This window comes from Mya arenaria, chromosome 11 (assembly GCF_026914265.1).
Source record: "Mya arenaria isolate MELC-2E11 chromosome 11, ASM2691426v1".
Taxonomy (NCBI): Eukaryota; Metazoa; Mollusca; class Bivalvia; order Myida; family Myidae; genus Mya; species Mya arenaria.
The window spans coordinates 59,169,277-59,187,682 of record NC_069132.1 but is presented as its reverse complement, the minus strand read 5'-3'; the positions used below and the strand labels follow the sequence as shown (position 1 = coordinate 59,187,682).

Genomic DNA, 18,406 nt, shown 5'->3' with positions numbered 1-18,406 from the left:
CAGTTAACAGGAACGGTCGGGCAGTACTTGAAAACACACATAGTAAAATTATCGCAGGGCTGTATTCAGTAAGATGGAATTATCCTATCTACTCCAGTGGTCCATCCCATAGTCTTTCTAAAATGGCTGACTTTGTGCATGCGTATCGGAGCAGGTCACTTCCACCTGAATGTCTCAAGTGGTTTGAGCGACCGAGGCCCGGCCACTGGCCGACACCGGAATTGTTTAGGGAAGTCAGGGAGTGTTGGTGTTTTTTAGTTCCTGATGGATACTTTGAAAGCCTTGACAAACATTTGGAATGGAGAATTTCTCCTAATCTAGTTGAGAGAGCACTGATGTTCAGTATGCAAACACTAAAGTTAAAATGTTATGTGGTTCTGAAGATCTTAAAAGCACACGTCATTACCCTACTTTTAGATGATCATGGAAAGCTGACAAGTTTTCACTGTAAAACTGCCCTGTTTTTCGCCGAGGAGAGGTTGCCGCCTGAAATGTGTAGAGAACATCGCCTGATGGAATGTATTGTTTACTGTTTAAAACTGTTGCTTGGTTGGACGAATACCGGTATGTGCCCGCATTATATTGTAGAAGGTGTGAATCTTTTCCATGGAAAATTTACCAATGGCCAATTAGCAAATCTTTCTCAGATAGTTTCAAATATCATTGACTGCCACTTGGCAGTACTAGCGTTCATACAAGCAGACGATTTGGGACACAGGATGGTAAGCACACATATTAGAACTCTTCGAAACATTGATGGGCGGCACTTATCGGCACACAATAGTTTATGTAGGTGGCTAAGTGTTTTTGCACACATTTCATTGAAGAGGCATCTTCTAGTTATCCTAAATCCAACGTCTGATTTGATGCCTGAACAACTATGTATATTCCTCTGCCAATACCTTCAAACGATGCGAACGTATGCACATTGTATGCCATCACTTGTTTGGAAACAATGTTTCCCCGTTGTTTCGAAACAAATTCTTAGTATTTAGGCATCAACTGTTGCGTCATGTTGCATACAAAAATGTTGTGGTGTTCCTAGAAATGTACTGTCTCTGTTTGAAAGTTCCCTAGATACGGATGTGGCGTCTTCAAGACTGAAGTTGGCTTCTTTTCTCGTCTGTTTTAATGAGTTTGAAAGGGCAGTGGATCTGCTGAATGATGTTGAACGTAGATATGATGACAGCGTGCAAGCTGTATGTGGGTGTAGAGGAATGTATCCATTTGATAAAGAGCTTCAGGAACTACTGTGCACTACCAGTCTTCCTGTTAACGAGGATGATCTCTTAACAAACAAAACCGCGTTATGTGTTCGCTACTTGAAGCAGGAGGTTTCATGTGCACCACCGATATTGCGCGAAGCCAGGATATCCAGTACAGAGACTTGTTTGAATATTTGTTGGGGAACTTTGTCGTGGTGGACGCCCTACCCTACCTCTACTACTTGCAGTACCTGACGTTCCGACGCCTCAGCCAGCGAGGAAGACAAGAACAAGCGTTTCGCAACTTTATCAATTGCTGCCTTAACAACAGGCGTCGTTCCCAGATATATCACCTGTTGACGTATCTCATACTGTTGGGGCACTGCTTTGAGATGGAGGGCATGCCGGAATGGGCGTTGCTATTCTATAACTTTTGCGTTGAAATGTTTCCTAGAAACAATGCGGCGCGCATGCGTATTGATAGAGTGTATCACGGCTGCGATGTTTAGGTATATCAATTTACATAACAGTTGAATAGAGATTACATAGATATTGCAAATTATTAAAACGTATGCCTTCATCCTGTTGCGATGGATAAAAAACTCCATTATTTTCTATTATAATTATTATCTATTTGAATTATTGTTGAACATAACGTTTATAAACCAGAAGGTCGTTGACCGATGTGACCGACGAAAGTACAATTAGAGATTGTAATTGGCATTACATTGATAAAACATTTAACCTGTAGCAAGTGTTATGAAGTTTACATACAATATAGTGTTGTTAACATTTGTGATGTATGATAATAAACAGTTAATACTAGAGAGCCAAGCTTTTTTAACTTTTTTAATTTCTCTCTGAGTCATTTCAAGAGAACAACTCTGATTTTTTGGCCAGATTCATATGAATTCTACAAATGACTGCCCCTGTTTTAATTATGTACGTCATTCATGGCCAAACCCTGTAGTTAAGTCTTGATTTAAACCAAGTTGTTATCAAGTTATAGCCAACTTAAAAGCTTTTGCGGTCACTATCAAAATTGGTGTATTTATCTATTTCATGATATGGTTGTTGAGATAGATAGATATATCTAGATATATTTACTTCAATATACATATATATAATACATGGAATACACATTATACATAAATTAAACAACATGTAAACGTTAATATACCACGTCAACTATCTTTACACGAAGGATATTACAGGACAGGAATTGTAAATCCCTTATTTTTATTGTCGTGCTTGCGGTATAATACATAATGCGTGACGTAGGGTGTGACGTAGTGCGTGACGTATGGCGTGACATAGTGTGTGACGTAGGGCGTGACGTAGGGTGTGATGTAGTACGTGAAGTAGGGCGTGACATAATGCGTGACGTAGGGAGTGACGTAGGGCGTGACATAGTGCGTGACGTATAATATGATATTATATCTTACATATATGTGTCCCTTCTTTGTATGTATAAATTAGATCGGTCCGTATATCACTGTATTTGGACCGGTTTAGACATAGCCAAAAATATCAAGTGGGCCAATGACTTCATAAAACTGATAAGTGTGGCTTGCATTTTTCACAACGGCGAACAATTGTCGCAAGTAAACATTACATTTTGTTCAATAAAACACATAAAAAGCACTCAAACATTTAAATCGTTTTTTAAAATACTTGGTATAATTCAAGAAATATAACACATCACTTCGGGCTATAAGGTAGTCAGGCCAGTCAGTCACCGAAGATGAATTGACCACGACCAACACCTCCGTCAATGTACACTTTCGGTTGTTAACTGGTCGGTCCTATTGATTAAGGAATGAATTGCGGGATTGATGTCATTATCGGGGTATGAACGCAATGGGCTGGTCAAAGTATGCGTGGAGTCCGAACACCAATAGAGAATTAGCTAATTCAAGAATTGTTCAAACAATACTTCATTTCATTTAAGAAAATCTTTCAGTAATCTTTTCTTACACATTCGGTAAATGAACCCGACTGTTACCGGAAACATTTTATCAAATGACGTCACAATGTCAAGAAAAAGGACAACGACCAATTTCACGCTTAAACGTAAAATTGAAACACTTGAAAACAATATATTTAACTTATCATAATTTAACACTTTTAAAAATATTGATTAATAATATACGGGACTTACGCAGACAATACAAACAATAACAAGATGAACAATTTATATGTAAAATTAATGTTATGCGATGAATTGCTATCCGAAGATGTTGAATTCATCAAATGTTAACCGCAATTACCGAAAGCAGTTAATTTATTAATTTAAGGAAATGAGGTTGAGGTGTACATATTGCCATATGACATATGTATCACAACTTCAGGTTATATTGCGCATGGAAATACAGAAACTTTAATATAAAAATAGACTTCTTGATACTATCATAATCATATCATCAAAACATTAACCCTTTACAAATGGTTCCATCTACGTATTCAGTGAAATCCTTCGACTGAATGAAAATACCTTGACCATGACTGCCCTGAAATTTAACCAAAATAATATGATTTCTGTTTTAACAAAGTTTAATGATTGTTGCAGACGAGCTACAAACTAACGATTTCTAGCTCACACTTCATCTTTATGTTTGTCGGAGACGTAAAGTCATTGATTTTGTCTTAATGATTCTTGAAGATAGAATTCATGGAAGTCGGCGCTAGGGGGAGTTGACAATGTTGAGTATATTATTGAATAAGTCTTATGGTATGGTTTGTTTGTGGTGTTTGCATTTGTATATGTGATGTTAGTTTATGTAATTGTCGATAGTTTATTGTCGTTTTGGCCCTTGCCTTTTGCCCCTAAACAGGGTTTGGATTTTGAATTTTCGACTACTAGGCTTGTCTCTGTATTTTCATTGAAATATTTAGAGTCTTAAACAAACTCATGCACAAACGTTAGCCGGTGCTTTAGGGGAAGGGTCTACAGTGTTGCATAATCCCTTATTGTCAATGAACATATTTAATCAACAGTAGCTTTTTTTATTTTGACAATAATTAATAGCTACCATTGAGATGTATCCAAAAATAATGCAGATAGTATTGCTTCGAAGTCGTTGTACTGTGAGTGTTTATTGTTACGTCGGAAAGCTCTAGTTTAATCATATTTTATTGCCCTTTTGTAAAGAATTATTTTGCATACAATTTACATGTACATTTACAATCAAATATAACAAAAAGAACAAATGGGTTGGGCTACAAGTTATTACAACATTAGTTTCAGCCCTTCCCAGGCGTCAATATAGCGTCAATGTCGTTTAAATCTCTATGATTAAACATAAATAGACAATAGAGATAACGTTAATTACTTTAGAAAAAAGAATTGGTTGCCACCAAAAGAAAATACAATGTAATAACATCCCAGACCGTTTATATCGTGATTGAGGGTGATATCAAAAGAAACGTTTCGTTAATTTTATGTACTTTAGAACTTCAATAAAAAGCACACTATTTTCATCGACTGTGTTATCTTCTATCCCAAATAATAATTTAGATGTACTTAAAGGATGAAATATTCGAGTATTTCGAAAAAATAACACGCGTTCTTCGCCGTATCTACTACATTTAAAGAAATAATGTTCTGCATCTTCTGTGCTTTGTCCACAGTCACAGATAGGAGTATCACGAAGAAAGTTTATGTGGAGATGTGCATTAAGGTTGCTACAAGCATTTCGGATTCTTGTATGGTGTATATTTGAAATTCTGTCCCCGACATGATAATATTTCGAAACAACTGTGCCTTTGTAAGTATCTTTTAAACGTGCCTTAAATTCGTTAAGCGTGTTACTGTTACGAAGGTGAACATCAAGCTGGTTCCACAAATCTATGGAAGATGGGATTGGTGATTTCGAGTAAATACTTAAACGTCTAGGTATGGTGACATAATTATGTCTGTTTCAAAGCGGATAATTGGTTGTTTGTTCAATTGTCTGTGGCATTTGTTCGCGAAGATACTGTGGCAAGCTACCGAACTTTTGACGATACATGAAAATTAACTTTTGCATTTCCCTGCGCTCACTTAGTGGAATCCAACCAATTTCAATTAAAAGTCTATGATTAGAAACTGATCGGGTTAACCCAGTTACTACTCTAGCCGCTTCGTATTGCATTTTTTCTAAACATTCCTTCTCATAGACGGCACAATTATCCCAAACTAAAGATGAATATTATCTCGATAGGGGTGTTTAAAATGCCGACGTCTAATGGGTATATTGTTTCAGAAATTTTTGTAACAGTAATTGTTTTTCTCGTTCCTCTGTGTCATGGATTTTTCATTATTCGTACTCTTTCTGCTTTGAACTATTTCTTTTTTAAATTTTTACGGGCTGACATTTACCATTTTATTCTCTGCACCTTATTGTAACATTGCATTTTGTTATCATAGCCTAACATTCTGTAGTATTAGAAGTGGAAGCTGAGTAGAGAGAGGATGTTGGTTACATTTACTAATGTAAGTATGGAGAGATTATTTTAGTCTTTTTTTATTCAAACACTTGATTATACTGTGTTTCTAGTATAGAATTGTGTATACTATTTTAGATATGTATTGACAGTTCAAATACAAATGAGAAACGAGCTGGGACGAACCATTTTCATTTAATGGGTCTAGAATACTGTGATTGATTGTTTTATATGATTTATATATTATATTGTAAACGTTAAACAAAGAGATTAACATGCCCCAGGGTATATATTTGCAGAACCTGTTATCCAGTCCAGTTGTGGGGATACAGATAAGTCTGAAGATTATTTATACATCTGAGAAATAAAACACATAAAAAAATATTATTGCGTTGTGCAAACATCACATCACCGACCGGGCAGCGAGGGTTACATAAGTATTGTGTACTTGGGATCGCCTATATTGCTCGACTCCTCCACATATTTAGGCTTCGAAGCAGCATATGTATATTGAATATGAAAATAGAAGGAAAATTGTTCGGGACCAGGCTTCGACCTCGAGGGAACGCCATTTCTCGAACGACCGCTAGTTCGAAATACCGCAGTTTTACTTTATTATAACATAAGATCTCAAGCTTAAACAAGTCAATGACTTATTGTCTGACAATTCATAGTCACTTTGGCGACTTATTACTCAACAACATTGTTCCGCCCCGTACAAAACAGCTTCACATGTCCGGATTTACCTCCATTGAAATAGAAGTAAAACCACGACTCCAGTTAAACGTTCATGCTGTTAATTATAAATTACACAATACTTATTCTCAACTCAGTCTCCAGTATTATATAGCATCACGTCTTGTTTTTCTATATTATATAGTTTAGATATACTAACCGAGTTGTTGTGTATCAGGAAGGGAGCGAAAAGCGAGGAATCGCAATGTCAGTTGGTGACTGTAGCAATAGTTGTGTTCTATTTTGTCACTAACCATGTTAAAAGTAAAGATGACGTATGACTTGTATTTAATTTAAAAATGAAATAAACAATGTTTTTCACTTTTGATTTTATTGATATATATAATCTGATAATTTGGTTCAAAATTATAACATCAAAATATATAAATATATACGTCAATCAAATGACTCTCTTTATCGGTAAATTACCGAAAACAAAGAATCCTTTTACAAGTTTAAACAGTTATATTCATCGTACTAAATTATCATTATTGAAATCAGTATTTGAATTCATGTTGGATGATGAACAATTGAGTATTTCATGTGTTCATCGTTATTAAAAAAACAGCTAATGGAATTGTAATAATTAAAAAAAAAATGCATTTAAAACAACGTAAATTATAGCAATAATTGTTTCGTAAGAATAATTTTGTTCAAGGACAGATAATCAGAAACTCTATTTATTTCATAACAAAGTTTACATTTAAGTGTGAAATGGTTTTTTTTATTATTTCATGGCACATGTTTATGTGACGAAAAGATTTGTATAGATTAAGTTATCATATTGTCTGTTATTTTCAGTTATGATGCACTCATGTTCTTATCTGCCTAAACATAGGCGTTTTAGAAGGATATGTTTGATATTGTTTGGTGATGCTGACATCACACTGTCCCGAAATTGACTTCAGACACACGATTAATGAATCGTTGAAATTCGGCTCGGATCGTAAAACCATCGGCGCTTTCGTGAGGGCATCTTAAGCCATCTTATGACCGTCGGCGGAGTTTCTCTAGCTCCGGCAGCAAATTTGATAGCGGTTGAAAAAAATTTGGCACGCCAAAATATTGCCCGAATACTTTGCACATGTTAACTGTCGTGTTGAATTCGTGTGCTCATTTTTCCCCTCGGAAGGCCATCGTGATGGTATCTGGTCAAATCGTGTCATTGTTATCATTAATTCGTGTGGTCAGAGCGAAAAGAAGGACACATGGTACACACAGTTTATCCCTGCTGGGTTCATGCTGTTAATGAGTGTACGACATCTGATCGTGATGGTATCTGGTCAAATCGTGTCATTGTTATCATCAATTCGTGTGGTCAGAGCGAAAAGAAGGACACATGGTACACACAGTTTATCCCTCCTGGTTTCAAGCTGTTAATGAGTGTACGACATCTGATCGTGATTGTATCTGGTCAAATGGTGTCATTGTTATCATTAATTCGTGTGGTCAGAGCGAGAAGAAGGACACATGGTACACACAGTTAATCCCTCCTTGTTTCAAGCTGTTAATGAGTGTACGACATATGGCATGCGTTTTGCCGTCGTGTCTGGTTCGGCTGAAATCGTGTGACTTTTTTAGACATTGCATTTGATTAGCTTTTGACCAAGTTCGATCGAGGCTTTCTTCGCGCGAAGTTCGAAATTCCTTATTCGTATGGCAATTTGGTATCTTATTTCGGACAGTATGATGCCTACATAAAACTTAAAAAGGGCGAAACAGTTTAACAAAAAATCCATTAGCATGATAATAAACTTCTCAAAAGAAAGACTCTTAATAAAAGTAATATATCACACTTTTTATATGAACTTATTTTTCGTATGTTCATGTATGTTATATGTCATAAGGAAACTAAACAATATTTTATTTACATCTGCAGAAAATTTGAACGAAACCAAATGATATTAATGCGATCTACCGTCCAGATATTAAGAGACACACTTGTTTGACAAGTTTTATTATTTTTTATAAATATATAACATTTTCATTTTCTTTACATAAAACCTTTTCAAGTTAAGCCAACATAATGTCGGTTCCCCAGGCATCACAAAATCTAAAAATCAAAGTGTTTGGGTTTTATTCCGTAACCCATGGCACAATACTTCAATTATATAGAGTGTTCGCTGTCAATGCTCTCCTTCTGGGGGCTCTGAAAAAGATATTGTTAATCATAAGGAGCCATTATCTCACAGCGTTTATCCTTCTATACTACTCTAATATCATTTTGCAAACAATTTAGAAAGTGAACTTCAATACAGCACTAAAATTATAAGGCTTTGAATCGAGTCTCTGCATTAATCCATATTATAAATATATCTATTGCTACTTTGCCAACTGGTCGTTTCTTATTGAGACAATATTAGTAAAAATACTAAGCCTGCGTTGATAAAAAAGTATCAGGTTGACTTAAGCGTCTCGGTAATTTGCCGATTACAGAAACCATCTGTAAAATTAGCTTTAGTGTGGATAGTTGCCAAAAAAGTACCAATGTGTGAATATAACACGGTATATGACGTATCGCATGCTCTCAAATGCTCCAACGCTCAACATAGTTTAGTCATCTTCACACAAATGTATTTTTTCATCTATTAATAGTAAAATGGCGCAGTCTATGCTGCTGAATGGGGTCGGTTCTTTAGTTTGTCGATGTATTGAAACACGTCTTCACACAAGGATTTAAAAGCTGGTTATGACAATGTAACATCTCTCAGTCTTTTTACTTCTTTTACTGTTACCATTTTTGTGAGTCTAGCAAGCAAATTGTTACACTCGCATAACACCTTGGTAATTTCAAACAGAATACAGCTAGATTTGATTTGTAAAAAAAAGAATTGGACATATTAGAAGTAGTTGATAAATCATGTCAAAATGGAATTCTAGTGGAGGTACTGCTATAGCAAATGAGTTTCAGTTTGATGAAGATTTCAATTATATTTAAAGATATTCGTAATTGAGTTTGAATTAATGTCGGAGGTAATGGTCATAAAGTATTCGTTAGATCCATCAAATGCCCAGAACACGTGTTGAACCGCCTGTCTCGCCCTTTCAAACTCACACTATTAATGCCTATGGAAAACGTGTCAGACGGCCTGCCCTGTAGTTTACATCGTAAGTTAGTATTCCCTTGGGAAAAATATATAACCGACTATCCGGTCCTTTTTCACACCAGTTCAAATTGCGATAAGACAATGTTTCGAACGGAATGTCCCGTCATTTTCCACGCCATCTATAACGTATATAGCGTGTCAGTCTGGCTTTCCGGACATTTCCTTCGCTAGCTAGTATTGGCTTTGGTTAGCCATATTGAAACGGTTTTCTGCAAACATTATATTACGTAAATATTTATTAAAATATGATATAACACGCACCCATTAAAACATTTATTAGGCTATAATTGTTTCGAACATCGTCCTAAGAAGAATATGAGGTTTCGTTTTGTTTAACTCGACCTCTGCTGTTTTGTTTTTTACGTACCTACATTTTTCATTGTTAATAATATTTTCCTAATTTAAACTAAATATTATTTAAAACTAACTTAAAAATATAAATTCAATGTATTTGACTACCAGCAAAAACATATTTTGTTCAGTTAAAGCGTACTCAATCAGTAAACATGCTTTAAAGTTTATTTAACTCAATAATCCGTTTAATCTATGTTCCTACCAGCATTTTGTTTCCTTTGTTGGATATAAAATACCGTTTACCTTGTAAGACCTGTTGTATTAATTTAAGATCGAAGTTGTATTATTGCTGTTTTTCAAAAATTATTGAGTTCAGAAAGTAAGTTGCAAACGTGATCTGCATCTGTGTGAAGGCCAAATATTAGCCTGTTACAATTATAATTTGCACTCTTGTCGTTCAGAAAATGATTTAAATATCTTACAATCGCACAAGGAAAACTATCAAGTTTCTTGAAATTGCGTAAACATCCTGTAAATCATCCTACAAAACGAGGCGACTGTTAAAGTCCCAGTATGTTTTAGTGACGCAAACTTTATGTGTTGTATGTGTATGTATCCAAATGGCTTCTTCTAACAATTTTGACATTTAACCCCGTAGAAAGATAAACATGCAGTTACAAAATATAGCAAATATTGTATAATCTAAGTATATTATTATTATAGCGCGCAGAGCGCCATTACGAAATTTGCATATCACCTGACTTTCTGAATAACTTAAATTCTTACTTGCCTTATATAATAATGATTTGCATTTTTTTTTCATTAGAAATATTTTGTTTACCGGAAGTGCATCTGAAAACACTAACGTTATCTTTATTTTACTCTAAATTATCGAAATTGCAGAAAAATAAAGTCATTGTATAAAACATACTTTGGTATTAATCGGAAACCACGCCAATACAAAAAAAAACAAAACAGAAAATAAATCACCTGAACCACTAGACCTTATGGACTACGATGCATTGTATAAAAGATTTGACATCTTGTTCATACATCATTAACCTCATGTGATTATGTAAATCAACCAAACACGTCTTCAAAGACGATATTTGAGCATACATCGATTTAACTTTGCTAAAGGGTTCCTGCCTTTATTACCTTAGTATAAACACTCCTAATGATTGGCCAAACTTAAATTTAGAGTGCACAAAAGTGTATTTTACAAACATATGATGCAGTACCTATGTGCATTTTTCCACTTAACAACGTTGATGCTATGCTCCGCTCACTAATCAGCCTATACTAAGGTCGTTGGTTTTCCCATACATTTATTATAAAGCATTGTGTGGACCTCAATAATTAAGGCAATATTTAAGACTCTATCAAAGTTATAAACCCACTTTAATTGTTTTATATTATTACTGAATCCTACGTGGCTATGGGACTTTAAACAAGCCATTTAAACTTATATTCAAAATATCCGTGTTTATAATTCATACTTTTTATACCTGCTGTAGTATTCTGGGTTTTTGTATTATAGCTGTGTTTATGCCAGCTAGATAGTATAGATATACTTTCATTATATTAAAGCGTGACCCGAATCTGTGTCAGGTACATATGTTTTCGAAAACATAATACTTTACAGTCTTGTCGTTCACAGAAAGAAAAATATTCATATTTCTTAAAATCACAAGGAAAGCTATCGAGTTCCTTGAAATGATGAAAACATCTTTTGAATCGTCTTACAAAACAAGACGATTGACCGACAAACCATGCTATCTACCACGCGGGTTTTAGATACAGTCGCATGAGAATAATACAGGCATATGTTATTAACATGATTTGGTTCAGGTGTTCTGCGACTTTGATTTTGCAGTGGCTTTAATGTGTAATAATGTCATAATCAAGTCCCTATATTCAGATACCATGCAGCTTTATCATCACCACTGCTTTCTGGGCTTTGAACATTTATTGTACTTTTAGAGTAAATATGCAACCCTGTCTTGTGTATAATTTAAAACGTACGAATGTAAGCATACCATCTGATGATGGGTCGAACAATGGGGCAATATACAGCTAGCTAGTGAAATCTGACTCTTTTGACCCACTTTATATCTGTTAAATGTTAATATCGCGTGAAAGTAAGAGCTACGGTGTTAATACGGGATATGTTTTTGGGTGAACGGGTGACAAATGTTAGTGAATAATTGCTTTATCATCTTACTCTAGCTGCAGTGAAAATAAACACTTGATCATTTTCACCCTGGTTTGAGATGAACGACTGTTATATACATAGTATTTTATGATGATAAGAGCTTTATGATTACTCTGTTTGTGATATCCTTATCATATAATGAGGTTAAGGTGACTTTATTAATTCATATTTATTAATTTAAAACTGTGTCTTAATTTATATTGCCATGTTAATTTTACAATTTTTGTTGAAAAATTATATATATCTATTTTCATATCTGAGTTTTACTTCCTGTTAAAACCCATCTTGAGAGAAGTTTATGTTTCTTAAAAAAATAAATATATTGAAATACAAAATATATTTCCATTGCAAGGCTTCTAATAGTTATCTTATTTAAGAAATAATGCATTTGAATGTTTTTGAATGTACAGAGACGGTGTACTGCTGTTAAAGATTGCAGGCGGATTCTGCGAATAATGGGTGCGTATTATCAACGATCGTACGAAAAATCGTATCGTAAGTGTTTACGACAGGTTTACGATTTTAGCTACGAGCGTCTTATCAAGCCTGTCGCAAGTATATCAGTATTTCGTAACCTTACGATAATCGTACGCATGCGCAGTTAAAGCGAGCTCTTCAAACGGAGGTATTTTATCTGATGTTTGGTGTCTGCTGTCAGTTTTCACTTGGACGTAAACAAGTTGTAAAAGTTCTGTCAGAGGATGTCTTTAAGCGGAAAAGAAAAGAAACGGGAGCCAAACTGGACGCTAGAAGAAAGAAATACGCTTATAGAGCTATGCCGGGCCAGTACAAACACACTCAAAATGAACTGGGGAGAAGTGGCTGACAGGTTTTTCCTTTTGTTTATTTGTTAACTTTCTTGTGTCAGTAGTTGTGAATCTGTTTATCGACACCTGTACATATATTAAAATGTATATGGATATGTTAAGGCTAGTATCTGTTCTGACTAGTCATAAACAAGTTTTATTTTCCTTAGTGGATTTGTATTAAATAAATTACTAAATTAAAATTGGGTTTTGTTTTTTTTTTTAACTGAAGATTAAAAGTCGATACTGTATATGTTGATTGAATTGCTGTTTTTGTTGTTGAGAATGGGAGATATACCCTAGGCATAATTATTTAATATATTAGCACATTTATTTCATACTCACAAAATGTTCATGATTAATATATACATATTCAATTCATTAAATTTGTTTTGCAGGGTGAACAGTATCGGGGGAAACTCCAGAGTCGCCCCTGAGGTTAAAAAGAAGTGGACTGATATGAAGGTACTAGATAAAGTAATATAACAGGTGATATGCTAAAGAAAATTATGTTTTCAATATAATTCATCATGTGCAGCAGACAGCTTGTTACAACTCAGATGAAAAACATGAGGGTATTTTGGTTTCATTAGACTTGCAGTGTGTCTTATTTACTGGATATTGGACTGAAATTAAGCAATATCCTAAAACTATAAGAATGGGTATTTTATTAACAACAAAACATTCTCTAAAAGTAACAATGAAGTAAAAGGAAACCATATATTAAAGCTGCACTCTCACAATTTTTGTCTTGGAATGGGCTGATTTTTGCAAAAATGCATGGAGTTATATAAGACTGCTGCTAAAAGAATTGATCGCAGTTTTTTGTGAGATTGAAAATTGATGTTTTATGCATTTTTCTTTACGCGTTAGTAACAGTTTAAGACATAATAAACCAGTCAATTGTAACAACGGACCCCCCCCCCAGGCCAGGGGGATAGCGGGGACTTTTTTGGTCCAGCCAACCCGAGGTGAAATCCCCGCCGGAGACAAACTGCTGGTAAAATCACCGTCAAATGTCACCGCATCCCTGACTTAAGACAGGCCCATTCCCTGTTAATTTTGGCGCAAAGACAAAACTACTCAGGGCCACTTGGAATGTAAAATCACGGCCAATTTCCACGGATATCCCTGGTATACCCGTGGATCTGGGGGTACAATTGACTGGTGCATAACATTAAACATATATAGATCTGTGAGTGCAGCTTTAACAAGTCAACTAGTATAATATTGTATAGATGCTTTCCTTAAATCTATATCATATCTAAGTTTCTTTTGCTTTATTTACTTGATTTAAATATTCTATCAAATTATTTGTTTGTTCTGCATAATATTTCCAGGTGTTATTTCATACTAATTTGATATGATGTTAAGTGTTTTGTTTACTTTGCCATAATATACACTATCATATATGTTATTGTTTGTTAAATTACAGAGCAATGTAAAGAGGAAGGCGCAGCAAGAACGGACAGAAAGCAGGCAGACAGGAAATGGGTTGAAGACTATAAATCTGGATTCTTGGGAGGAAATGGTTATTATAATAATCACCCACAATAAACAAAACGTTATCTGTTAACATATGAATCAATCCTATGCAAAAGTGCTTGCTATTAAACTGAAGATCCATTTTAAATTTATTGGAAGTGTATTGCTATACTGAAATGAAGCTTATCCTATGTATTTTCAGCTCACCAGAGCACGAAGTGCTCAATGTGAGCTATTGTGATCGGTTTTTGTCCGGCGTCAGTCTGTCAGTCAGTCCGTCCGTCAACAATTGCTTAAAAAACTTATCCTCTGAAACTACCTACCCAAATTCAATGAAACTTCACATGTTTGATCAGTTTGTTTTTCAATATTCTTTGAACAAATATCAAGCTATATTGATTACAAAGGTTAAACTCTCAGGTGAGCGATTTAGGGCCATTATGGCTCTCTTGTTATGGTTCATGCAGAATTATCAGCGAAAAAAGAGCTATATTTTTCTGTCTTTTAAATATCGGGATAACTGTGTATATTTTTTTTTCCTTCAATATATATCCCAGCCTCACTTCCATATCAAACAGAGTTGAGAATCAATTCTAATGATGTCCTATCTGGTATGATGCTGCGTTCACAAACAATTATGCATGATTTAGTAAAATTAAATTAACTGTTACTTATATTAATCTAAGTAATAAAATAAAGAGATGACATAATTATATCGCAATATATTATTCATTACATGAGCACCAGTGGTTGAAATTAACACAAGCCCTACAACAGCAAAATGTCTTTCGAGTTTTCTCAAATTCTGAATTTTATCTAGCAGGGCTTGTTAAAAAAAAAAAAAAGATGCCAAGCAATATCAGTTTGAATTTGGGTTTGTCAATCCAAAAGTCTAGTTTCAATGACTGAAGCACCATCAGTAAATGTTCCAATTATGATTAAGCCAATTGTGTGATATTGTTTTGCTGAATTAGAATATATAAAATATATTATATTTGAAACAGTTCTTTTCTTTTTAACAATTTGCTTTACAATGCAATTAAAAGTTTGTTGTTTGAATATAAGTGCATATGTTTCATAAAGATAATTGTTATTTTTTTGTAGTGGTATTTCTTACATTTAAAAACCTTTCAGGTATTGACAACCATTCTAAAGGTGTCAGTTGATGGCATTCCTGGAGGCGTGCAGTGCGGGGTTTCTTCAATCCAGGAATCGAATAAAGGTAGTGCCGTATATTTAAACCAAATTTAATGAAGGGACCCTAGTTAACATTCTGCGTTTAATGTCATTGCATTATATCAAATATATGTGTCGTATAACTACCACAAAATTATAAAACATGCCACAGGTTTGCTTCCAAAGTTTTCCATTTCTTCATACTTGTTTTAAAAAATGGCAAGTCATGTTATATCATACAAATTCAATTATACTATACATTTAAATTACCATTTGTTATTTCTTTTTCTAGAAGAAGAAGAAGAAGAAGAAAAAGACATGATCCAGGGAGCAGCAGCTAATGTGAAAGACCGCTCATCATCAGTAAAGTTTTGTGAGTTTTTTTCATGATATTCCATTACGGTTTATAGACATATAATATATTTGATGGAAATCTGTTTTTATCATTCTAATAAAATGATTTGAGCATTATAAATAAACAGATTGATCTTTACACAAGGTGATTTCCCCAGAATTGTATCAATGAAAATTTAAGAAAGTAACTATGTCAAATCAGTCTCCAGCATGAAACTATAACCTGCTTTTGTTGTCATTCTCTATGTTTAAAACTAATACAAAGATAATTTTGTAAATTGTGTCATAAATAAAATTTCTTAAAGCTGAGTGAGCACCGATGTTGTTTAAGTATTTAACTTCTTCTTGATTCTTTTAATGTCTTACCCATTTAATTAGACCATCTTTATTTAATGTTGTTTTTTTTCTAATTTCAGCTTCTTGTGATGCAACAGGGGGTTCCACATCAAATCTTCAACTGCGAATGGTGATGGCCCAGGAGCAACAAAACAGTATTCTGTCATCAATAGATTCTACATTGAAGAAAATGTTAGAATACCAAAAAGAAAAATCCGTTGACCTTCTACATTTTGAATATTAATTTAAGAAAACATTCATATAAAATTCTGTATCGGTTTCTTAGACTCATTGAAAATGTGTTAAGTTATATTATTCAACTGGCCACAATTTCTCAACACTTTTTCAATCAATGAGGTTACATAACTCCATATTATCCTAAATACAAGTTATGGCTCTGATTGACTTAGGTTAAAGTTTTAGGGCAGGTTAAAGTTTTAGGGCAAGTTGGGATTTTCACTTAAAACTCCAATACCATTCATTCAATTGACTTAATGCTTCGCACAGATGTTCAGAGCCATCACATAATGAGGTTAGATAACTCCATATTATCCTTTATACAAATTATGGCCTCTGATTGACTATGGAACTTAGGTTAAAGTTTTAGGGCAGGTTGGGATATTGTTTAATAACTTCTATACCCTTCATTCAATTGACTTAATACTTCACACAATTGTTCAGGACCATCAGCCAATGAGGTTACATAACTCCATATCCTTAATACAAGTTATGGCCCCTGATTGACTTGGGTTAAAGTTTTGGGCAAAATTATTTACGACCATATTACACCAAGAAACATAACTCATTTTTAAGCCTAAATACAAATTATGGCCCTTGAATTTAAAAAGAAAAATTAACTTCCTTTTAAAGACATATTTGTATATTCTTAACCACATTTTCATAATGGGAAATCAAGTTATTTGAATGACTTGCGTCATTGTTTTGGCGGGCTGGTGGAAGGGCAGCATCAAAGTCACCTTATGTATCGAATAATTTCAGTTAGGTTTGACATAAAGAGACCAAACTTGGTATTTTTATACGTTATTGTATTCTAAGTCAAAGCGACGTAGACGAGCGCGCTGTCTTACGACGGCTTTAAGAGACTTTAGACTTTGAATGGGAATTATGTTTATGGTTATCACAATTAACTCTTTCATTTATCAAAATTCAGTTACAGTATGTATTTTGGCATAAAAAAAATAAGCTTCGTACACCTGTTATGCTTCATAAGATGTTTTGAGATATTGGGGCCAGCTGTTTAAGAGTAAACTTTATGATATGTGAATTGCAATGTGATGTGATAGTGTTTGTGTAACTTACTGCCTTCATCTAAGATTTGAACTTATGTCCCTGAAGAGAAATTTGCCATGTATATAAAAGATTATTAATTTGTTTATTTTAGTTTAACATTGTAATAAATTCCACCAAGTGGGCACTAAAAACTATATTTTATGTTTTCATGAGGTTAAATATATTGCCATCTTACACTAAAACAAGCATGTTTTTATCATATGCCTGTGGGCGTTACATAATTTCGTAAGTGACGTCAATGAAATATTTATATAACCATTGGAAGTGATGTTCTGAAACATCAAATGTACAGTTGATTACAAGGAGAGGCATTTAAAGTTACTTTAGTTTTGTCTGTATGTACTCTTAATTCTTTGTATGTGTTGTATGATAAAAAGCCTGAACCTACACTCTTTTGTACAAAGTTTAGGCTTAGTGCCAAATTCGGATGTAATTGAAACTGAATGGGTGTTTCCTCAAAAGTGTAGAATTTAACTTATTCCTCGAAGTGAAAGTCAGTTTTTGGGCCCAGATGCATTTACTTGTTTATGTGTTGGTGCAATATTATATTTGCCTATGATGTTCTTAGCAAAGGTAATGCTATAAAACTAAAACTGTTATGAACTCCCTGTATAAAATGGGTGTATTATTCTGACATAATTGTTATATTGAATTGCAGTTGTGAAATAAATTGTTCTGTTTACAACACTGTGTTTATTGACTGAACGTTTTGCAATCAAATATAAACTAGAAAAACACTTTTTTGGCAAGTTAGGCATTATTAATTGAAGGATATGTACAAAGCAGAAATGATATTGAACGGCATTGTATTGTATCAATAGAAATGTATAGATGAAAGAATAATTAGTTGAGCTTTTAAGGTTAATTAGTTGAGCTTTTAAGGTTAATTAGTTGAGCTTTTAAGGTTTTTGATTTGTGTAAGTTATTGAATGTTATTCATTGAGACATCAGGAAATG

At 34.1% G+C, this 18,406-nt stretch overlaps 1 protein-coding gene across 1 annotated transcript; it reads left to right on the top strand.

Moving 5' to 3' along the window:
- Nucleotides 1-12,528: 12,528 nt before the first annotated feature.
- On the top strand, nucleotides 12,529-17,341 carry LOC128209963 (uncharacterized). Its single transcript, XM_052914240.1, has 6 exons — nucleotides 12,529-12,810; nucleotides 13,186-13,252; nucleotides 14,223-14,318; nucleotides 15,407-15,494; nucleotides 15,741-15,821; nucleotides 16,219-17,341. Exons 1-6 carry the CDS (start codon nucleotides 12,683-12,685, stop codon nucleotides 16,380-16,382), a joined length of 624 nt encoding a protein of 207 aa, XP_052770200.1. The 5' UTR covers nucleotides 12,529-12,682; the 3' UTR covers nucleotides 16,383-17,341.
- Nucleotides 17,342-18,406: the final 1,065 nt, after the last annotated feature.